At 50.7% G+C, this 21,527-nt stretch overlaps 3 protein-coding genes across 3 annotated transcripts; 1 reads left to right on the top strand and 2 right to left on the bottom strand.

Annotated features, from left to right (window-relative positions):
• Positions 1 to 912: 912 nt before the first annotated feature.
• LOC112879351 (tetraspanin-8-like) lies at positions 913 to 2,939 on the bottom strand. Its single transcript, XM_025943588.1, has 2 exons — positions 2,331 to 2,939; positions 913 to 1,510 (listed from the first exon to the last, which is right to left on the bottom strand). Exons 1-2 carry the CDS (start codon positions 2,835 to 2,837, stop codon positions 1,202 to 1,204), a joined length of 816 nt encoding a protein of 271 aa, XP_025799373.1. The 5' UTR covers positions 2,838 to 2,939; the 3' UTR covers positions 913 to 1,201.
• LOC112881088 (probable transcription factor At4g00390) lies at positions 2,836 to 4,917 on the top strand. The gene is made up of 2 exons (XM_025945793.1): positions 2,836 to 2,905; positions 4,298 to 4,917. The coding sequence occupies exons 1-2, from the start codon at positions 2,836 to 2,838 to the stop codon at positions 4,915 to 4,917; spliced, it is 690 nt and encodes a 229-aa protein (XP_025801578.1).
• A 2,352-nt stretch (positions 4,918 to 7,269) lies between these two features.
• LOC112882697 (cell wall protein IFF6-like) lies at positions 7,270 to 8,764 on the bottom strand. The gene has a single exon (XM_025947814.1). The coding sequence runs from the start codon at positions 7,988 to 7,990 to the stop codon at positions 7,463 to 7,465; it is 528 nt and encodes a 175-aa protein (XP_025803599.1). The 5' UTR covers positions 7,991 to 8,764; the 3' UTR covers positions 7,270 to 7,462.
• Between the last annotated feature and the right edge of the window lie 12,763 nt (positions 8,765 to 21,527).

The raw sequence follows: 21,527 nt of genomic DNA, 5'->3' as shown, positions 1-21,527 counted from the left end.
CCACTAGTAACAGCAAGCGCGCTTACCGATTTACGCATTGGCGCCTAGATCAAGTCATCAGCCCATGTGATGTGCTCATGGACTCCATTGAAGTTATTACAAGACTTTCAACTCATTCAAGTTTTAGCATCCTTTTTCGGGACCTGATGTTGGTGCCTGTAACAATCTGTCGAGCCTTCAATGGCGGTCCAGCCACCAATCCATCACTGTCTAATAGCATCTCCCATTGCTAGATATTTCTCAACTGACGAGGAAGATCATGGAAGATGGCTGGGACCTAGTCCGATCCAGTTTTAAGCATGGCCAGTTGGCCACTAGGTTGATAGGAAAGAATCGCACACCGAAGACGACAAGAAGGATGGTGGTGCATGCTTGGAGTCGTCTCCGGAACCCGGGCAGTGAAAGTGGAAATAAAGGGGGTGGATATTTTCAGGTCGCGTTAGGCTGGACTCGCCTCTCATGGGGCACCACAGCTTTCCTATCATCGCTCCGTCAATCGTCTCGGCTAAAGACTTGAAGCCTTCGTCTTGCATCCTTTCTTGGATTACTTCATTGGGGAGGCTGGTACAAGTCAGGAACGGTCAGTGTCGGCCTAGCGAAAGCGTGTTCTACTTTGAGTGCAGCGCAGGAAGGGGATAAGTCCAATGGTTTTGTACAACCTGAAAGGCTGAAATGGTGATCAGCTCAACAGCTTCAGGTTGGTGATATTATGGAGAGAAACACACAGTAAAGATTGACAAAGACAGCCGGAAAGAGTAGAAATTAGCTAGCTAATCCTCTATTCCTCTGCTGTGTCATCATGATCTATGCTTCAGAATATTATTCATTTCGAAAAAAGATCTTTAGAATTATATAAGATCGTCGTTTGGTGTGTCAAGCGAAGTTTTTGGGAAAAGCCTGAACGAACCGAAGTAACATGTAGAATAAAGACATCCATATACGAATATATAGCGGTGTGTCGAATCAAAACGAACAGCATGTACAAAACCTACTGCTGATCAGAGATCATAATAATAAAGTGACTATCAGACGACAAGAATCCGTAGTAATCTCGCCTGTACAGAGCTAGATCGAGCCTAGACGCATAGGACGGACGACAGCGACCGCGGGACTGCGAGAGAGAGCAGAGCGCCGATCGTGCACGACGGCAACCAATCGAGCGGCGGCGGCTCCCGGACGACGTACGGCGAGGCCGATCAGATCAGGCGTACCCGCCCTTCCAGCCGCCGCGGTAGGCGTTGTCCCTGCGGTTGTTCCGGAACGCGCAGCATCCGACGGAGTAGACGATGATGATGAAGACGAGGAAGACGATGTTGACGACGGCGACGCGCTTCCAGTCCCGCTTGAAGGTGGCCACCACGCCGGCCTTGCAGGACTGGCAGTTGTAGCAGAGCGCCTCGTTGCTCCAGGTGCTGCAGTCCGGGTCCGTCGAGCTCGTGGGGGTCTTGGTCCAGTTCGTGCCGCTCTCGTAGGTGAACTGGCAGCTGGTGGGGGGCTTGCAGCAGCCGGACTGCACGAGCAACAAGAAACTGGTGGTCAGCCTCTGATCGAAACAGGGCGCAGAAAATGCAGGGTGGCAGTAGTCATGAATGAAATCTTTTTATTTTTAAATTTTTTGATAAGATGGCCTGAAGCTTTCAACATCCCATGACGTTGTTTAGGTAAACTGATACAAGTAAACTAATTTTACTTTCTTAAGATAATTTCAGGTGGAGCAGTTTCGTGAAACGTTTGAATTACGCGAACTAAAAGTTTTGATCGAGTAGAAGTGCACCAGACCAGACCGTTGAAATGAAGGCATGTGCTAGGAAGGAAAAGTCTTCCTTCAATGATGCAACGGTCAGAGCATCGGGGGGCAGTTCAGAGCAGGTACTAGTAAAGGTTGATTTGGACACAAGATGCACGACTAGTAGGAGTATAATAACAGTAGCGATCCCCGTTGACAGTATCAACTCGAACGAAGGTGCAATGCACTCTAGCTAAATTATGCTCGTCTGGTTGAGATGCACAGCCGTACAAGTAACGACCATCTATCAGCCGGCCCTACTAGATAAGATGTTGCGTCTCACAAGTGAAGGTACTAGTAGTGTTTCTTTGTCAAAAGTCTTGGGCGTTAGTAGCTTCGCAAGTCACCTCTCAATTATACTAGCAGCCACCAAATTAAAAGCTCAAAACGACACGTGAGAAACTAAAGCGCATCTTCTTTTCCTTTTGTTTTCGTTCGAAAAAGAAATAGTGTTCCTTTTGGTGAGTTGATTCGGCAAATTAAAACTGAAGCTGAAGATGGAGAGAAAAAGAACACAGCATGTTAAAGAAATGATGGTACGTACCTCGATGGGCGAGAGGTCCGAGCGCATGAAGTCCGCGAACGTCTCCCTCTTCTCCTGCATGCTCTTGCAGACCTTGGAGTCCTGGAGGCAGCTCCGGATCCTGTTCCAGTTCTTGGTGCTCTCCACCCGCTTCTGCAGCCAGTTGGAGTAGTCCCCGAGGCGGTACTCCTTGTACCCGCGGCCCGACACGGCCTCCCCGGCGCCGCGGTTGGTGACGGCGAAGGCGAAGACGGTGAGGCAGAAGACGGCGACGATGAGAACGAACATGGCGAGGAGGTAGACCCAGAGCAGCCAGGTGACGCGGCAGCAGGCGCCGACGAGCCCCGCGAGGGAGACGGCGAGGAGGAAGACGCCGAAGGCGATGACGGGCGCGGAGAGGTAGCGCTCGCACTCGGTGCCGTCGGCGCGGTGGCCCAGCCAGATGCCGGCGCCCAGGATCGGGACGGAGAGCAGGAAGGTGACGAAGTTGAGGATGCCGATGAGGTTGTTGCTCAGCCGGAACGCCATGGCGGGCGGTGGTTTCTGGGCTCTCGGGGGGCACGGTGGTCCGGGAGGTTTTGGGGGGCTTGGGCACGGTGGGTTTGACGGTTTTCGATGGGGGACGTGGTGGGCGGGCGTATTTGTAGGGAGGTTTGCGCGTGTTGGGTTGGGGAGGCGGAAGGGGAAGGCGCCGGGGAAAGTTCGTGGGCTTCCCTTCGGGGGTGGGGGAGTTGGAGTGGGAAATGGTGCGGCGCGGCGGACGTTGACGGGATGACGCGGCGCTGGCTCGTTTGCTGGCCCCCGCGTGCACGCGCAAGCGTGACTGACCGGGCAACTCTCGCTCCTGATTGGTCGGTCCCATGTTGTTTTCGCTTTTAAAAAAACGTGTCCATCGATGATAAAACTAGCTACTAGCTCGAGGGCTGAAAGGTTCAAACAGTGTGGTGTGGCTGAAGGTGCGGGCGGCAACGTCGTCCGGCTATTAGTACGATCTCGGAGCCGCCGTCAGATCATTTTGGGAGGATCGATCGCTGGCGGTTGTCAAGTTGGGAAGGACCTGCACGTCAGGTAGCTAGCCTGCTCGATAGATGGATGGTGCGCAAGCACACGCACCGCGTGAACAACCGGCCGCCGGCGGTGAGAAACGGAAGGGACGGTGCTGCGGCCTCGACGCGCTCGAGGAGAAACGTGATGGGAGGAAACTAGGAACCGCGAGGGAGGTTTACAGGACGTCTTGCGCGGCCGGCGCATGCGCAGGTGCCGAGAGCCCGAGACCTTCTTCTTCCTGCTTCGTTACGGCGCACGGGTCTGACCACAGGATTGCTAGCTACGATCTTTTGCTTTCCTCGTTGCATTGGTGGCCCGGCCTGCTGGCTGCTGCTGCTTTTGATCACGTCGAGGTCAAGCTACCGCGATCTGTCAACACCTGCCATGAGACCGGGAGGGAGCGCGCGCTTCCGTACGGGACTGCGGGAGGCGACTTGACACGGCTAGGCTAGGTATATGAACGGTCACCGGTGCATCCTGCGTCTGGTGGTGTGTCCTCGAGATACGTGAGCCGACATCAAATTGTCCAATTCAATTTCATATACGGCCCATTTTAATAGCGAAATACGAAGGTATACGGGTCTACGGAAATAATGAAGTAAGGTTAGTCCATTCGGCCTCCAAAAGCTCAGCTCCCCAGGCCTCAAGTCGCCCGCGCGCCGCCTCCGTGTTCTTTCATCTTCCTTGAGGTCCACGGAGACGGAGGCACGGAGCCGATGCTGTGCCAAAGTTCTTGCTCAGATCGAATCGATGGCAGCATTGCAGCATCAAATGATGGAGCACCGTGCTTCTACCACCAGTCGACCCGAGTCCAGCGCTGGGAATCGACGGATCGCTGATGTTGCTGCATAGGAACAGGTAGGTCAAGATCCCCTTTCCATTTAATCTGGGATTTAGTACGAATTTCCTTTCTATGTCCATGGAATTCGTATGCCTGTGAGGACTACGGTGGCTCCCTGGGCTCCGGAAGGCGGGCACCGCGGCGTCGCCGTCGCACACGCCCAGGAACCCTAGGCCGCGCTCCCGCTCCCCGGACGCCGCCTCCGTGTCCGGCAGCGCGGCCTCCGACGCCGACTCCGCCAGCGACGACAACACATCGCCGCTCCCGCCCCCGCGCCAGTCTCGCGGGGAGGACGCCGCCATCAACCCTCTCAGCTCGCGCCCCATGGACCCGCCGCGCCGCTCCATGGTCCCCTCCTTCATGGAGCCGCGCCCCAAGCGCCCCCGCAGCGTCGCTGTCCCGTCCTCCGTGGAGCAGCTCAAGAGGCCGTCGCGGCTCTGGAGCCTCGCCGACGAGCTCGTCATCCTGCGCGTCCTGGCGGCGTACCATGCCAGGCGTGGCGTTCGCCCCGGCTCCATGCATGACATTGCTAAGCTCCAAGGCCTCATCCAGAGCGAGCTTAGCGTTCAGGTGACCCCCACGCAGCTCAGCGACAAGGTACGGCGTCTCAAGCAGAAGTACAAGCTGCTTGCATCTCGTGCCAAGAACGGGCGGGACCCAGACTTTCCCACCCCGCATGACCGTAGTGTCTATGAGCTTGGCAGCATCTCGAATATTTAGATTGATTCTTGTGTGAGAAACAGGTGCATCGTCTTGACATGAACAAATTTCGATATGTTTTATTTGCACAAAATACGTGCAGCCTTTTATTCGACTTTAGTTAAATTCTTTTGTGGTTTGTAATGAATGTGCATCTAAAGATTTCAGGCAATAGTCTGTTTGCACAAGAATACATGGAGCCTTGTAGCTTTGGTTTAAGTTGTATTAGTTGTTCGTGAAGAATGAGCATCAACACACATTTTATTGTAATTTTCCGTGTGCACAAAGAGTATGCGCAATCTAGTATATTACTCTATTGCTTGATTTATTTCATGGTTTAGAAAAAAATGTGCTATTTTTGTGTGCACACAAATTTGTGCATCTCACATGTTCAATAATTTCGTCATTTTCTATCCGCACCAAAATATGTGCTTATTATCTACCGAGATAATTAAACATTTTTTAGCATCCTAAAATATATGTGCATCTTGAACAATAAACAATGCATCTTGAACAATAAACAACTTAAGATGCTGTTGTGAGATTTCTTGTGCATCTCAGTCATTGAACAACTTTGAGATTTTTTTAGTGTGTAGAAATATACCTGTACCAGATTGATTTTAATTTTTTCCTATGCACAATAACAAGTGCATCGTGAATGGTGAACATATTTGAGTTTTGTAGGCATCGTGAATAACAAGTGCATCAAATAATGCTGACATGGCACGCTGACTGTACGTTTCTGAGACTGCCAACATGGATTATAATAAGAATTGACGTTTTGCCTCTTGTTTTCTTCTCCACCATGCCATCTCCCTGCTCTTCCTCTTGGCTGGCGGATCGCTTATCAATCCTGCTACTTTCTAGGATAGTCTAAGGTCGCCTCTTAGGATGCCTCCCGCTATGGTGGCTGGGGCCACAACGATGGCGCAATATGTGCCATATCTGGTTATTTGGTAAACTTGGTGGACAGGTCAGAGAGCAGCAAGGATGGTACAACAGCCTGTGCAGGGTTGGATCGGAGAGATTGAGAGAAGAGGGAGGTAAATGAGACGGTAGACGTACAGTCAGCGTGTCATGTCAGCATTACGTGCACACTGGATACATATGGACCTGCATTTGTAGATCCAAAAATGCACTCTCGAAGTTAACGGATCTAAGTGACTATCCTTACAAATTTGTGGATCCAGAAATGCACTTTCAAAATTGACGGAGCTAAGTGACACACCCTTATAAGTTTAAGGACCGCCGTGCATTTTACCCTATAATCAATTTGTTCTAGTACCATTACTTTAAAATAGAATATTTTTTATTTTCCTATTTAACCGAAATTCTTAAGTACGAGAAATAAATAATACGATGTAAAGGTTCAAGGTGCGGGCGTCCGCCGATTCACTTCATGCGCTTGTCAAGGAATCAACGTGGGCCTTCAAATTTACGGCCCAAAACAAGAACCAGTGTGCTAGGGCCATGTTCTGTGCGTTGCGTCACACTCACACTACTTGACCTGCTTATTAACAGAAGAATGGTGCTACCACTCGCATAGACGCGGGGTCCGTGTATTCAGATCACGGGGTTAACCGCTGCTGGACGCTGGTGGCCCGGTCGCTCCATTTTTCATCATCTGAAGATGAAAAGCTACTGACGGACGGGAGTGGAAGTTCCTAGCGAGGATTTGGGCTATGGAAACATTCGAGCCTAACTTGAGGAGGAGTTTGCAAGTTCCTTTTCTGGGCCTTGCAAAATTATATATGGGCTGGGCTGGCCGGACGACCTCTCTGCAGTACACGGAGGGCAGAGAGTTGTTGGGCCTACTACTATGCTGCAAGTCGCGACGACCGACGATGGATCCAAATTTGGCTCGTCCTGGTTCCGTGCCTAGGCGCAGTTCACTTTTGCGCCCAAGCGCGGCCAAATCCGGGGCGGCCAATTCGTTCGCCAAATTTTAGCCGGCTGCAGGCTTTGGCAAGGCACTCGTAGGTATGCATCCAAACGTGCCCCAAGTCTCCATAGTTAGATTATGCAAATTAGTGGAATTCAAATAGGTCCTCAAATTTAAATACCCTGTTTCCTTAGGGGGATTTCGCAGGGTAAAAATGTGACAACGATTCCTGGTAAAGTAATTCATAACTGTGAATTACTGGTAAGTTCAAAACTCTGCGTCCGACGGAGAGTGAGATGTAGCTTGTAGAGTCGTCCTAGCAATAGCTATTTGCAAGCCATTTAGATTTGAGATCATCTGATCAGCAGGAAACCCTTTTCTCCGATCATAAATGATCAAGAAAGTGGACGGTCAAAACCTCCAAAGGCATGATGAAGTGACAACACACAGACAGTTTTGTTTATTGCATACATATATCACAAATAGGAAAAGGAAATTAAAATGCACTTCTCTTCAAGACAACTTTTCAGCAAATAAACATTACACTTTTTTGCCATGTTTGGCCTAGCTTATTTCCTAGCTGTGCCAAATGACGATGATTATGCAGTAATAATCAGTAAGCAGTTTGTAATAAGCATGGTAGGATTTTGTTAAGTCTTTCCAAGGACGCTGCAACACGATCGATCAAGGATTTCCACCTGAGCCAGGTGACCCATGACCGTATCCTTCACTATATCCTATGCCAACAACCCCATTCCCCGACCCATGGCCAGACCCACTGCCCTCACCGTACCCGGAACCAGACCCGCTCCCACCACCCTGCCCGAAGCCCTGCCCGCCACCAGACCCAGCAGAAGACCCGGCCCCCGAACCACTCGACCCAGCAGACGATCCGGCACTCGACCCTGCGGACGAGCTCGCCCCACCAACGGAAATCGACCCGGACCTGGACCCGGACGTCGACCCCACCCCGGCCACGGATCCAGACCCAGAACCGGACCCGGACGCGGACACACCACCAGTGCCCACCCCGAGCCCAAGCCCCAGTCCGAGACCCAGCCCCGCGCCCTGCCCGCCGCCCACGTCGATGCCGAGGCCGAGGTCCTTCCTCGCCACGCGGCCCTGCGCGAGGCCGCAGGACAGCAAGCACACGAAAGCCACCAGCACTACTAGAGGACGTGCCGCCGCGCAGCCGCCCCTGCCGCTCGCCATCCCTCTCGCGCACCGTACCACACGCGCTCGGACACTTGGATGCTGATCACCGATGCGAGAAAGCCTCCGGCGCGCCGCTCGATTATATAGGGGGAACGAGGCGGAAGCTTTGGCCGCGCGACGTCCTGCAAAGCTAGCGCGCGATCATGTGGGTGTGGGCGAGGCGTGGTTGGGGAGCGATCATGGAGTGGCGGATGGTGCTGTGCGGAAAAGGCGACGAGACCTTTGTGGGGTTTAGTGCGGGGAGTGGGTGCCGATGACGGCGTGCGATGCAGCTGCACGTCTGCCGGGCTGCCGGCGGGGATGGCGCGCGGTCTGATCGGTGGCCGTCCCGGCTCGCCTGTCGCGTCGGTCGGGAGACGGGACCGTGCGCGCACAGAGGTGGTTCCATGGTGGTTCGGCTGGCTGCCTCGTCTGGCCACCATGTCGTCGAAAGTTCGAAATACTTGTAGCAGCCTGGCTGCTTCGCTTCGTCCAAGCCATGGATTATTGCTTCGAGTTAGGCGCCGATCATCAGGTTGTAGTGTAGATCCATTCTTTGTTCACCGGAGGAAGGTGTGCTGCTCTTGATCGAGTCTTGAGGTTGCGTTTACAACAGTTGGGCAATGTGGGCCTCAGTGAGCAGTCGCTAGCGAGGTCTCGTCAGGATACGAAAGCTATAGTGCTGTATCGGTATAGAGGCCTATCTCGAAGTCTGGGATCTTAGCCTTTTGACTTGGATTGAGCAAGCCCGTCAGGCCGAAAAAGCTGGCCGCCCGGTGGCGCGTGTATATCGTCCTCTCTGCATATTTCCCACAGTAATTGGCTCCCAGTTTTTTTAGAACAGTATTTTGCTCCCAGTTAGTAGTACGCTGCTATTATGATGTCGCAGTTGTGCTGTGCTCCTCCAAGCTAGATTCGTACGGTCGGTCAGTGACATCGTCAGTTCGCTGCACTTTACTGTGTTGATAATAGCCTTTCTTCGCTTATTTTTATCCCCTCCTTTTTCTTTCCAATAATTAAATTTTTACTATCTCCATACTTAAATATATAACATCATTGACTTTTTTCATTCATTTAACTTTTCATATTTTCTATAAAAATGTATACAAATAGATAAATCTACAAGTTAAAACTAAAGTACATTTGATGACAAAACCTAGTGGTTTAGTGAACTAATTCGGCAAACAAATATTGTTGGTCAAATTTTGAAAAAAAAGTCAATGATTGTCGGTGTTTTACCGCTACGTCCACCGAGGGATACACCAAGGTGGTGGGTTTGTAGGTAGGGTGTCGCCGAGATCAGAAACTCGAAGGTGCAAGCAACATAAGGTTTAGACAGGTTCGGACTGTGTTGTCGGTCAAAACCCACCGGCGGGCAGCGACAGGCAACACGAGGAGCCGGGAGGCTTCCGGGACGGCTGGTGGGCCCCGGTCCCTCGGTCAACGGCCCAGTGATCTGGCGCGCGCCCTGGCTGAAAGTCGCTAGGCGTGCCACCTGATCCTACACCCGATCAGGAAGGTGTGACGTATCAAACTCCTGCGTGCACAGACATGTGTAAAGGTTAATCCGAGCCGTGATCGGCTCATCACATCCTCCCCGGCATCGGCTATGAAGAGCCGATTGCGTCAATACCGGATCGGATCTTTGGAACAGGCAATATAGAAACTGATATATATATATATATTTAAATAAAACTTGCTTCATAAATAACAATCTAATCCAATCCACAACAACTAAGCCCTCACTACACGATCGGAACATCCTACACGTAATTGAGCCTAACAGATACACAAAAGCATCGACAAAACGATCTAAACAGAGGGCAAGAGAACAACTGAAAGCCGATTCCCAAACAACCTCTATTCAAGCAAAAGCCGATACAGAGCATACTATCGGATCATTCAACTCGTTTGCAAGGCCTAATCGTGCATATATTGAACCAAGCTTCTAAATGCATAGAAACCAGCCATAACAGATTGGATCTACTGACAACTACGAAACAAGATAAAACAATCATACCCGCGAACGGGTACGATGATCAGACATGCGAGAGCAACGCATAAAGCACAATGAAAGTACCAAAAGAAAAGATTGCTCAACGCATGCCAGGATAAATAACGCTACTCGCCATCTACAAGGCTTCAGCACGAGCAACGTATAAACGAACGAGCAAGGGTGACGCTACCCTGATCACGCAAGACGTGATCGGGGTCGCGTGGCGCTTACCCGATGAAAAACCCTAAAACAGGGGAGGCGATACGCCGAGAGTTGATGATGATTGATTCTGTTTCTTGTTTATTCATGGTACATATTTATAGTCCGTAGACTTGTTCTCTTTAACTAACCCTAACCTAACACGACACGAATCTTAACTGCTTATTCCTAATTTACGCGGCCTTATGGCCTCCATCTTGCGCACGGGCCCAATTCGCAAGCCTTATCACGACTGCCTTCTAAGCCCATCTTGCTCAATAGCCCACCTCTGGCCTGGTCAAAATATGGCGATAACACATGCCCCCCTGGTTTCGGTAATGGTAATTCCGAAATCATCACTGCCTTGACCCTTCGTCTTCTGATTCGTACAACCGTGCCCTTTCGACTTCCGATGGACGTGACTGCTTTGCATCGGCTTCCTAGGGAACCGTTACAGTGCCGATTCATTTCATCCACTCGTTGGCTTTATAAACTTGTTTCCAGCACCTTCTTCAACCACTTTCTCTCACGACCATCGTCGACTCCTTCCCCCTTCCTTTGCCATGGCCTCTTCTTCCTCTGCTTCCTCTGTTATCTCTTACGAGTCCGAAACAACACGAGAACCCACTCCAGAATATAACCCAATCGCCGCTTATGAGGTCCGTGCTCCCCTGCATTGGGACGCAGTGGAGTGGGACTTCCATTACCAGTCTGAAGACGACGAATCTCTGACTGACGGCGAGGATCTCGCGCTCCTCCTCGGAGCCGAGCTGGAGGAAGAAGAAGATGATGCCCTTTGGGGAGAAGACCTTTCTCTCTCAGAGGAAGAATCCGATTCCCTCTCCTCCGAAGAAGATCCGATGGCAGGTAGCTTTCTCTTTGATAGGTCATCGGATGACACTTCCGATAGCCGCGGAGGAACCGACGATGATGACAGCTTCACCAGTGGCAGTGATGGGAACGACGCTGACGATGATGGCCGCGACGGTAGCAGCAGCAGCGGCGCCAGCATCGCTCCACCGTCCAAGCGCCGCAAAGCCTCTGATGTGCACTGGTGGTAGATTGTAGTACCCTGTTAGGTTATCTCCAGGAGTAGTTAGCTCCTCTTTTGTTCTTACTACCCTGCTATGAATGCAATCTGCTTTTGTATTAACCCCTCTTATTATGCACAACAACTTATTCAAGAGCCGATGGCATCGCATCGGCCTTAGGGTATACCACCCCGGATTTGAAACCGCTCTTCAATTTACTTTACCTTCTGCTAGTCAATCCAGCGCAATCCTCTGTAGGCCGATTCCGATCCCCTTTTCGCTCGCAAACCCTAGCCGCGAGATCTCCCCTAGTCCTTGAGACACACACTCGATCTTGCGCCACCAACCCTAGATTCATTCTCCAAGGTTTCGATCCAAGTTTTCCGATGGCAGGATCTTCGCGTACCGCCGCCGCCGCCTTTGGTCTGAAGGTAAACTCCGACCCCTATTAATCTAACACAGCGTCCGCACATTTTTTTACCGCGCAGTTAAATGACTTTTCCCCCGGCAATCTTGATTTTTTTGGGGTTTTTCAGGCTTCCGATATCTTCTTGCCACATCCTTCTTCCCTCGATTCCTTTTGCCTTGGACCTCGCTCCTATGAGAAACCCGTAGATCTGATCTCGTGTGAGGCCAACCGGATCCCCTTTGTGAGCCAGGATGTAGACCTAGAATTTTGGTCGGATAGCCTCCGCGCCTGGCCAAACCCTCCTGAAGGCTGGATGGCTTGGTATAATAGGGTAGCGAACACCTACCAGCCCTTATGGGAATCAATTGGAATAGCCGATGCCCTGTCTTTGTCACTCTCCCCTCTTGAGAAAGATGAAAACCTTCTGAAGACCATCGGCTATTTCTGGTCTGATGCCTTGAATTGTTTCCTTTTCGGGCATAGCCCATTAGCACCAACACTGTTAGATGTTGTGATGATTACTGGCCTAAACATATCTCCAGCCTGCCCTTCTGCTTACAGCCTCCATGTGGTCCCTTACAAATTATCTTCAAAAACTGAATGCACTAACTGGAGCACATACCTGAGCCAACACCAGAAAAGCAAAGGCCCTGTATCGGAAAAGGAGCATACGGCCTTTCTGAACCTATGGCTTGAACACTTCCTCTTCTGTGGTCCTTCCCTCGCCCCGACCAAAAACTATCTTTTCTTGGCTTATGAGCTGGCCAAGGGTCAACCCGTTGGCCTCGGCAGACTATTTCTAGGGGAACTCTACCGTTATCTTCATCTGATGACTTCCAGCCTCCTTACCCAGAAGAAAATTAGAACTGGTGGCCCATGGTGGTTCATTCAGTTGTGGGCTCGTCTTTACTTCCACAATTCTGATCCTGATTTCCCTTCCTTGGTCGGTAATTCCTTTCCTGATCTGAGTGGGAGACAAATTAGATGCACTAGCTTCGGGCAGGCCCTATACAGTCTCCCTGGCGGGAAGTTGAATCCTCCAGATGCTTCCCGTTGGTTCAAAATTTTCTACAAAGGCCTTGATAACCCAGACTTCCTTCCTTATGCCGACTCTGAGCTCTTTGAGAACCCAGCTACCTTCCGTTTGGCTGATATTGCCGATGATGCTGACACCAGGCATCTTTATTCCATCATGGTTCGGCCCTGCCTTCTCCCAGTTGGCATGAGCACCTCTAACCGGATTCTTAAACCCGGTTATGAGTTTTACCAGCCGGTCGTAGCAGCCCGGCAATTTGGCCTTGCGCAGGTGCCTCCCCACTTCCTTCTCCACCTGCTAACATCCAGCAGGGTGGACCTCCCCGACGCTCTGACCGCTTAGAGGTGCTACAGTCTGTTCACAGACCTTCCCCTGTCTGTTCCTGCCAACTTTACCTTCACTTCCTCGGCTGTTGACTTTGATGGATGGTGGACGATGTGGAAAACTCATATTTTCCGAAGAGCTCTGGGTCCGATGCTTCAACAGATCGACCCTGAATATGACATCCCCGATGGAGAGGTATCCCCTTTCTGGACTAGCATTCTTTCTTTAAATTGTGTTGGATCCCTCCTGAATCCACCTTACTGCTGTAGCAAGAAGATGGCCCAGAGCCAATAAACGAGGATGGATCGCTTTTTTGCTTCCGGGCGGTCGCTCCCGTGGTTCTTTTTGGCAGGAACGCACCCCCTCCCTCAAAGAGTGTAATGCAGATCCAGCCGAGCACCGCCAAGTTGACCCCCAAGCGGAAACGGCTTTCTGAGGCTGCTGCCCCCCGTGTCTGCGCTAAGACGAGGAAGACCTTTGTCAGAAAGGTCCGGAAGGAGACTGCGCCGTCTTCTCCTAATCCACCATCTCCAGTCGCCAACCAGGTTTGGCCCCTCTTCCCGCTTCGCAATTGGGTTTTGTTCATCTCCCTTTTAATGACACTTCCTTTTCCTGCAGCCTGCTGTTGTAGAAGTCTCCAGCGGGGAGGAGCCCCCATGTCAGAAAGGTTCGTCTGTGGAGATGCCAGAAGACGTGGACGTACCCATCAGGGCCCTGATCACCCTTTGTAATCCTGGTGTGACAGACTTGGAAGGCCCTTCTGCATCGGCTGCTGCCCCAACTGCTTCGCTAGGTCTGCAGGTCGTCGACTCCTGTCTGGAAGGACCCTCCCCCGCCTCGGCTATTGCCGATTCCCCTGCACGAGAGGTACGCCCAACGGAGCCGATCGCCGTTTCACCGGCTGTTGCTTCTGTAAAGCCGACTGCTGCTCCATCGGCTGTCGCTCCTCCCTCTGGAGGTGCAATCTATGCGGCCTCTACCGCCACCGCTCATTCCTCGGAAGGGACACCTTCCCGGGAGCCGATCTCCCCTTCGTTGGCCATCGCTGCTTCCTTCTCGAGACAGGTACATCTTCTCTTTGTAGCTACTTTGATCTTTTTCGTAATGCCTGTCTCAATCTCTTCTCCTTCAGAACCTGGATCTTTCAGAGCTCCTTGCGTTTGACCCTGCCACGATCGGGTCAACCATACTGGAGGCCGATGATTCTTCTTCAGGCCCAACCGGCGCCGCTGATCAACTTCTCCGTGTGAAGGATCTTCTGTCGGGCCCCATCTCCGCTTTGATCCAGGATTCCAGTGCAATCAAGCAGATCCTCGACGAGATTAGCTCCCAGCTCCCTGTCAGCCTCCAGGTCAAGCTTTTGCCAGCAGGGTACCTTTCTTCCTTTCAAGCGAAAGTAGCAGAGGCTCGCCGCAGGATTGAGACCCGGCGCTCCCAATCGCTCTTAAGGACCATTATCGCCGAAATGTGTCAGTCGATCAACAAGAAGAAAGCCGCACTTGACGCCAAGATCGATACATCTGCCTCCGCCCATCGGCTCCACCTCTTGGAGAAAGAATTGGAAGACCTTGAAGCTAGGGTCCAGGCCACCAAACAGCGCATCCAAGAGGAGAAGAATCTCATCGCGGGTTCCAAGCAGGAGGCAGAAATCCTAACCACTGAACTGAAGACGGACTTGGCCCAACTGAACAGCTTAAACAAATAGGTGGTGCCGGGGGCAGACGAAGAGGACGAAGCAGTGCTTGATGAGGTTGACCGCATCCGTCTTGATGCTATCGCCGCTATCGATGCCTTCCTTCTGCAGCCCTGTCCGAGATAAACTTTGTGTTTGTGTGGTAAACCTGTGGCGTTTTTTTTTTATGTAGCGAACCTCAAGTCGATGGTGGTACATCGGCTGTTTGAGAACCTGTGATGCTTGATTACCATGATTACCATCGACAACTCCTGAAGCCGATGGCACCGCATCGGCTATTCTAATCCGATTGAGTCGATCAATACTTATTGGTCTTTCTTGCCAGCGCCGAACATCGTTGACTCGGCCTTTGCCCCCCTACTTAGCTTGCTGGTTGCATCGGCTTGTGGCCTGATGGGTATCATCGGCTTCATTGTCCATTAGCCCACATACTTGGGAAGTACTTCTTAAGGTGTTGGCCATTGACCGCTACTGGGAACTTAACGCCGTCCAATTCTTCAAGCATGTACGCGTTCCCTGGCAGGACCTGGTCGACCCTGTACGGCCCATGCCAATTTGGGGACCATTTGCCATAAGCCGCGTCTTTAGTTACCAATGGTAATACTGCTTCCCAAACCAAATCTCCCACCTGAAACTCCTTCGGCTTAACCTTTTTATTATATGCACGGGCCACTTTAGCCTTATTTTCCTTGATCTTCTCTAGTGACCATAGCCTGAGTTCCGTGAGATCTTCCACATTGTCGCTCATCAGGGTAGCGTACTCTTCAGCGGACAAATCATTCTGGAATTCTACACGCCTTGATCCGGCCGTAACCTCCCACGGCAACACGGCCTCCTGCCCGTAGACCAAGTGGTAAGGAGAAGTTTTTGTCGCTCCGTGACATGATATGCGGTACGCCCAAAGTGCTTCTGATAGGACCTCGTGCCAACGTCTAGGGTACTCATCAATCTTCCTTTTGATCAACTTGATAAGACTCTGGTTGGACGCTTCGGCCTGTCCATTTGCCTGAGCATAATATGGAGATGATCTAATCAGCTTGATTCCCATATCAGCAGCAAACTTCTTGAATTCTTCTGAAATGAAAACCGAGCCACCATCCGTTGTAATAGTCTGTGGAATTCCAAATCTGTGAATGACGTGCTCTTTGACAAACTGAATAACGTCCCTGGACGTCACTGACTTCATCGGAACCGCTTCCACCCATTTGGTAAAATAATCTGTGATAGCTAGGATGAACTGATGACCCTTGCTAGATGGGGGATTAATTTTGCCGATCATGTCCATACCCCAGCCTCTGAACGGCCATGGTTTAATGATGGGGTTCATAACGGACGCTGGTACCATCTGGATTTTTCCAAACCTCTGACATGCCTGACACCCTTTATAGTATTTAAAACAATCTTCAAGCATGGTGGGCCAGTAATATCCTGATCGCCTAATTAGCCATTTCATTTTGTGTGCCGATTGATGGGTCCCACACGTTCCTTCATGAACTTCATGCAGGAGCCGATTGGACTCAACTGGCCCCAAACACTTAAGCAGTAACCCCTCTAAGGTCCTGTAGAACATATCATCCCCTATGAGAACATACTTCATAGCTTTGTATCGTATCTTCTTGGGTGCCCCCCGAGCCGAATCCTTCAAGTAATTGAAGATATCGGCTCTCCAATCTTCCTGGTCCAGAAAGTATACCTGATGAACTGACCCATCGGCTTTGTACCCTGAAGCCAACTGTGCTAGATCATTGGCTTCGGCATTCCGAGCCCTGGGTATCCAATATAAATTAATGTATCTGAACTGGGCTATTAGCTCCTGGCACTGGACCCACATTGGGAACAGCAGCTCGCTTTCGCACCTGTATTCTTCTGTAAGCTGGGAAATCACTAATTTTGAATCCCCAAAAACTTCCACTGCTTCAGCTCCGGCCTCTAAAAGCAATTCCATACCTTTTCGTACCGCCTCATATTCTGCAAGATTGTTGGTACAGGCGACAGGTAATCTGATCGAAAAAGAATACGTTGCCCCCCGAGGCGATACCAGTAAGACGCTGATGCCGCATCCATCCCCACAAACTGATCCATCGAAGTACATGGCCCAGGCTCGTATAGAAAGTGCTGCGATATTGGTGTTAACCCTCTCAGCAATAAGATCCGCTAACGCCTGCCCTTTAACTGCTTTTGCAGGTTGATATCGGATATCAAATTCTGATAACGCGAACATCCACTTCCCCAATCGGCCTTTCAAAACAGGAGCCGATAACATATGTTTTATGACATCCGATTTGCAGATGACGACCACTTCAGCCGATAGCAGGATATGGCGAAGCTTGGTGCATGTAAAGAATAAACATAAACAAAGTTTTTCCATGTCGGGGTACCTTGTTTCCGCATCCAACAATCTTCTGCTGAGATAAAAGATCACCTTTTCTTTGCCATCATACAATTGTACCACCACTGAAGCAATAGAAGTGTTGCCCATTGATAGATATATATAAAACGGTCTATCCTGCTGTGGTGGCACCAGCACAGGCGGTTTCGACAAATATTCTTTGATTTCTTCAAATGCCCGCTGTTGGTTTGCCCCCCAGCGGAACTCGTCAGTCGTTCTAGTCTTGACTAACTCCATAAAAGGCTCGATCCGTCCAGACAAATTAGAAATAAATCTCCTGACAAAGTTAATCTTACCAATGAGCTGCTGGAGCTCTTTCTTGGTGGTGGGTGGCACCATGGTGCGTACGGCTTCCTGACTTTTTAGGCCAATCTCTATCCCTCTTTCATGAACCAGAAATCCCAGGAACTGCCCAGCCGACACACCAAAAGCACACTTCTTTGGGTTCATCCGGAGCCCGAACTTTCTAGTTCGTTCCAGAACCCGCCGCAGGTCGTCTAAATGTCCCTCGACCGATGCTGACTTTACCACGACGTCGTCGATATAAATTTCTACTAGATTACCGATCAGATCATGGAAGATATGGTTCATAGCCCGCTGATATGTAGCACCAGCATTCTTCAAGCCGAAAGTCATAACCACGTACTCGAACAAGCCCACTGCTCCAGGCACTCTGAACGCAGTTTTGTGTATATCTTCAGGGGCCATGAAGATTTGATTATATCCTGCATTACCATCCATAAAACTCAAAATCTTGTGGCCGGCGGCAGCATTGATTAATGTCTCTGCAATGGGCATCGGGTATTCGTCTTTTGGAGTGGCCCTATTAAGATCCCTGAAGTCCACGCACACCCTCCATCGGCCATCTTTCTTCTGTACGGGCACGACGCTCGAGATCCATTCGGCGTACCTGCAAGTCCTGATAAATCCGGCTTCCAGCATCTTTTCTATTTCTTTCTTCACCTCGACCAGGACTTCGGCTTTCATCTGTCGTGCTCGTTGCTGGAACGGTCGAAACCCACTCTTGAGGGGAAGCCGATGCTCTACTATTTTCCTATCCAGTCCAGGCATCTCTGTGTAATCCCAGGCGAAGCAATCGGCATATCCCTTTAGCAATGCTATCATCGGCTCTCGTAGTGCTGGGTGTAACTTCCTACTTATGAAGGTTGGTCGTGGCTTATCCCCGGGACCAATGTCTATCTCCTCAAGTTCATCAGCCGATGTGAAACCATATCCTAACTTCCCTTCTTCTTCCATTAGATCAACATTGCAAATGGAGAAAGGACACAGCATAAAAAAACTCGGCCGATCGTTAAGATCGGCCGTTCCACACATCCCCTTACTTTCCAAGTTTTTGTAAAAAGAACAGGGCTGGCTGTTAATGCTGGCCATTTTATAACGACTACGAAACGCATTTATATTTACAACTTCGATTCTTCGGGGCCGATTGCAAGAACCGGCCTTTATGACTCCGCTACCACATGTTGCCTCCTGTTCCTTTACTCTGTGAGGCCGGTGGATAAGACCAGCCTTACTCCGTTTTTTGTAGTCTCGATGCGATCACACCCTTCCAGACTTATTCCTGAAATCGGCTCTTGGTCTTCCGCATCCCAAATGCTCATGGCCGCATGTGAAATTTCGATCGAGTCGTCTGCCTGGACCACTTCCACCTCATCTCCGTCCCATTGGATCAAACATTGATGCATCGTGGAAGGGATGCAACAGTTGGTGTGGATCCAATCCCTGCCAAGTAAAACATTGTAGGTGCTCTTGCTGTTGACGACGAAGAACGAGGTCGGGACAGTTTTGTTTCCAATGGTGAGATCCACACTAAGGACACCTTGGGCTTCTGAAGTCTGACCGTTAAAATCACTTAGGGTGACATTGGTCTTGATCAAGTCTGCGGTGGACCGCCCCAAACGGCGCAGGACTGAGTATGGCATAATGTTAACCGCCGCTCCCGTATCCACCAACATCTTATTCACGGGCTGACCGTTAATAAACCCCTTAAGATATAAAGCTTTCAGGTGTTTGTAATTCTTAGCTTGCGGCTTCTCGAATATCACTGGCCGAGGTCCCAAATCAAGTTGGGCTACCGACGGCTCCTCCTGGGGCCTCGCATGGAACTCTGCAGGAAGCACAAAAACCATATGTGCATAAGCCGATACCTTCTTATCGGCTTTCGTTGACTTGGGTCGCCATTCCTTCCTGGGCGGGCGCGACTCCTTTTCCTGCACATAGTGAACTTGTTCTGCCAAATCTGGTCGTGCCTTCCTTAAAGTCTCGATGTACTTAGCTTCGGCCTCCTCCAAGCTACGCAGCCGCTGAACCCTGCGCTTCTGGGAACGACTAAGTCCATCGGGGCACCAACGAGGACGATGATACCTGTCTTCTTCTTCATCTTCCTTTTGTGGTGACCGAACCCGCACTCGCCGGATTGAGGCAGGTCCTATCCGCTGGAAAACCGAATCCCTTGCTTCTGGCCTCCTTGGTCCACATTCTGGGCAATCTCTGATTGTAGGCAATCGGCTCATACCTGAATCCCAACAGTACCTGAAGAACGGGCAGTGCCAATGGTCGCGGGCCTCTTCGTGCTTCCTCAAACGCTTCCCGGTCCGGCGCTCATATTCCTCTTCTTCAGATTCCCGACGGAGGCGCTACTGATACTGGTACTCGTATTTCCTGAGAAGACCAGAAGAAGTCGGCCGTTGATTCCTTACGTACCTTACTTGCCTTTCTGTAACGTATTCATCCTTTTCATTTTGGGGCCGATTGCTCGAATCAGCCTCTCCATCTTTGACCTGGCGGCGTGATGCCACCCCCGCCATGTTGATGCCCAGTGCGAAGTTGAGTTGTCGCCTTGCCGTCCGATCGTTACTTTCCACCATATTGACACCAGGGAACGGCTGTGTATCGACTTTCATGGCGGTCTGTCCCAAGATCAACCGGCCTTGCTCAATAGCCGATTGGATCTGCCGACGGAGCTCCTTACAATCGCCTGTGCTGTGGGTGAAAGAATCATGCCATTTGCAATATGACCTTCCTTTCAGCTCTTGCGCCGTAGGGGGTTTGTAACCTTCTGGAAACTTCAACTGTTTTTCTTTTAGCAATAAGTCAAAAATTTGTTCCACTTTGCTCACATCAAAATCAAACCCCTTTGCCGGTCCTGTTTGCTTTACCCACTTGCACGATACGGGATTTGCACCACGAGCCCATTCTGCAACCGATACTTCTGCCTCTTCCCCGGAGTCATCGGCTTCTTCAGTGTCAGCTAGTGCTATTTGGCGTTTGAACTTTTCCTGGTACAGCTCGGGGTGACGCTGCTCATGCATCGTCAACTTCTGGACAAGATGTGCCAGTGAAGTAAATTCCAATTGAAAAGCCAGATCTCTAATCGGCTTCAATAACCCTAGAGATGCCAATTCCACAGCTTCCTTTTCTGGGATCCGCGTTGAATAACACCTATTCTTCATCTCCCTGAAGCGTCGAATAAATTCTGCCACGGTTTCTCCACGCTTCTGTCGCATTTGGGCCAAATCAGCAATTCCTGCTTCTGCAGCTTCTGAATGATACTGAATATGAAATTGCTCTTCCAACTGTTTCCACGTACGGATGGAGTCAGGACCCAGTGACGTGTACCACCCGAAGGCCGACCCCGTAAGCGACTGCGAAAAGAACCTTACTCGTAATGGATCCGACACAGAAATCATACCTAACTGTGCCAAATATCGGCTCACATGTTCGATGGAACTAGCACCTTCTGCCCCACTGAATTTGGTAAACTCGGGGAGCCGATACTTGGGTGGCAATGGAATTAGGTCATAATCACTCGGATACGGTTTCGTATAGCCGATCGCTCTCCTTTTTGGCAAAATGCCAAACTGATCCCTTAGGATGGCACCAATTTGCTCCGCCGTTTGTGATCCGGGGGCCGAGTGCACACTATCATAACTCGGCCCTGTGGCATAAATTGCTAGCCAAGCTTGTTTATCCGCGTCAGCTCCAGGAACCCCTCCAGTTACTTTCTGTGAGAGATGCGTCAGGTTATTATTATCCGGAATATATGCGCACATGTAACCATGTGGGATCTCCTTGGGCGGCTCGCTGAAGAACTGGTGATCTGTGGGATCACCCCCCACTTTGTAAACCACGTAAGCCGGAGCACCATGTGATTCCGCCGCTGCAAGTGTATAAGGCAAAGGAGGTCTGGACTGGAACGGCAATTCTCCCTTATGACTTCCCAGAGCAGGCCCAGTTGGAGAATGTTGATGTTTCATTATTTCTTGGACCACCCGTAAAGCTACACGCTCAAAAGCATTAACCAGACTTTCAGAATGCCGGTGCAACGAATGAGCCACTGCATAATTCACCTCCTGCCGCAAAGCTCTGGTACGGTCTTCAGACGGGGTAGATAGATCCACTCCATCAAGAGCACCTTCAGGCGAAAAACCTCTCCACCTGATACCGTGGTTGCGAGTC

This window comes from Panicum hallii, chromosome 2, assembly GCF_002211085.1.
Source record: "Panicum hallii strain FIL2 chromosome 2, PHallii_v3.1, whole genome shotgun sequence".
NCBI classification, from domain to species: domain Eukaryota; kingdom Viridiplantae; phylum Streptophyta; class Magnoliopsida; order Poales; family Poaceae; genus Panicum; species Panicum hallii.
This window is presented reverse-complemented; position numbering and strand designations above follow the sequence as displayed.

Coding starts and splice junctions, on each gene's coding strand:
- LOC112879351 (XM_025943588.1), bottom strand. CDS start 2,837: ATGGCGTTCCGGCTGAGCAACAACCTCATCGGCATCCTCAACTTCGTC. Junction 1,511..2,330: donor CGGACCTCTCGCCCATCGAG/GTACGTACCATC, acceptor TTGCTCGTGCAG/TCCGGCTGCTGCAAGCCCCC.
- LOC112882697 (XM_025947814.1), bottom strand. CDS start 7,990: ATGGCGAGCGGCAGGGGCGGCTGCGCGGCGGCACGTCCTCTAGTAGTG.
- LOC112881088 (XM_025945793.1), top strand. CDS start 2,836: ATGGCGGGCGGTGGTTTCTGGGCTCTCGGGGGGCACGGTGGTCCGGGA. Junction 2,906..4,297: donor TTTTGGGGGGCTTGGGCACG/GTGGGTTTGACG, acceptor TATGCCTGTGAG/GACTACGGTGGCTCCCTGGG.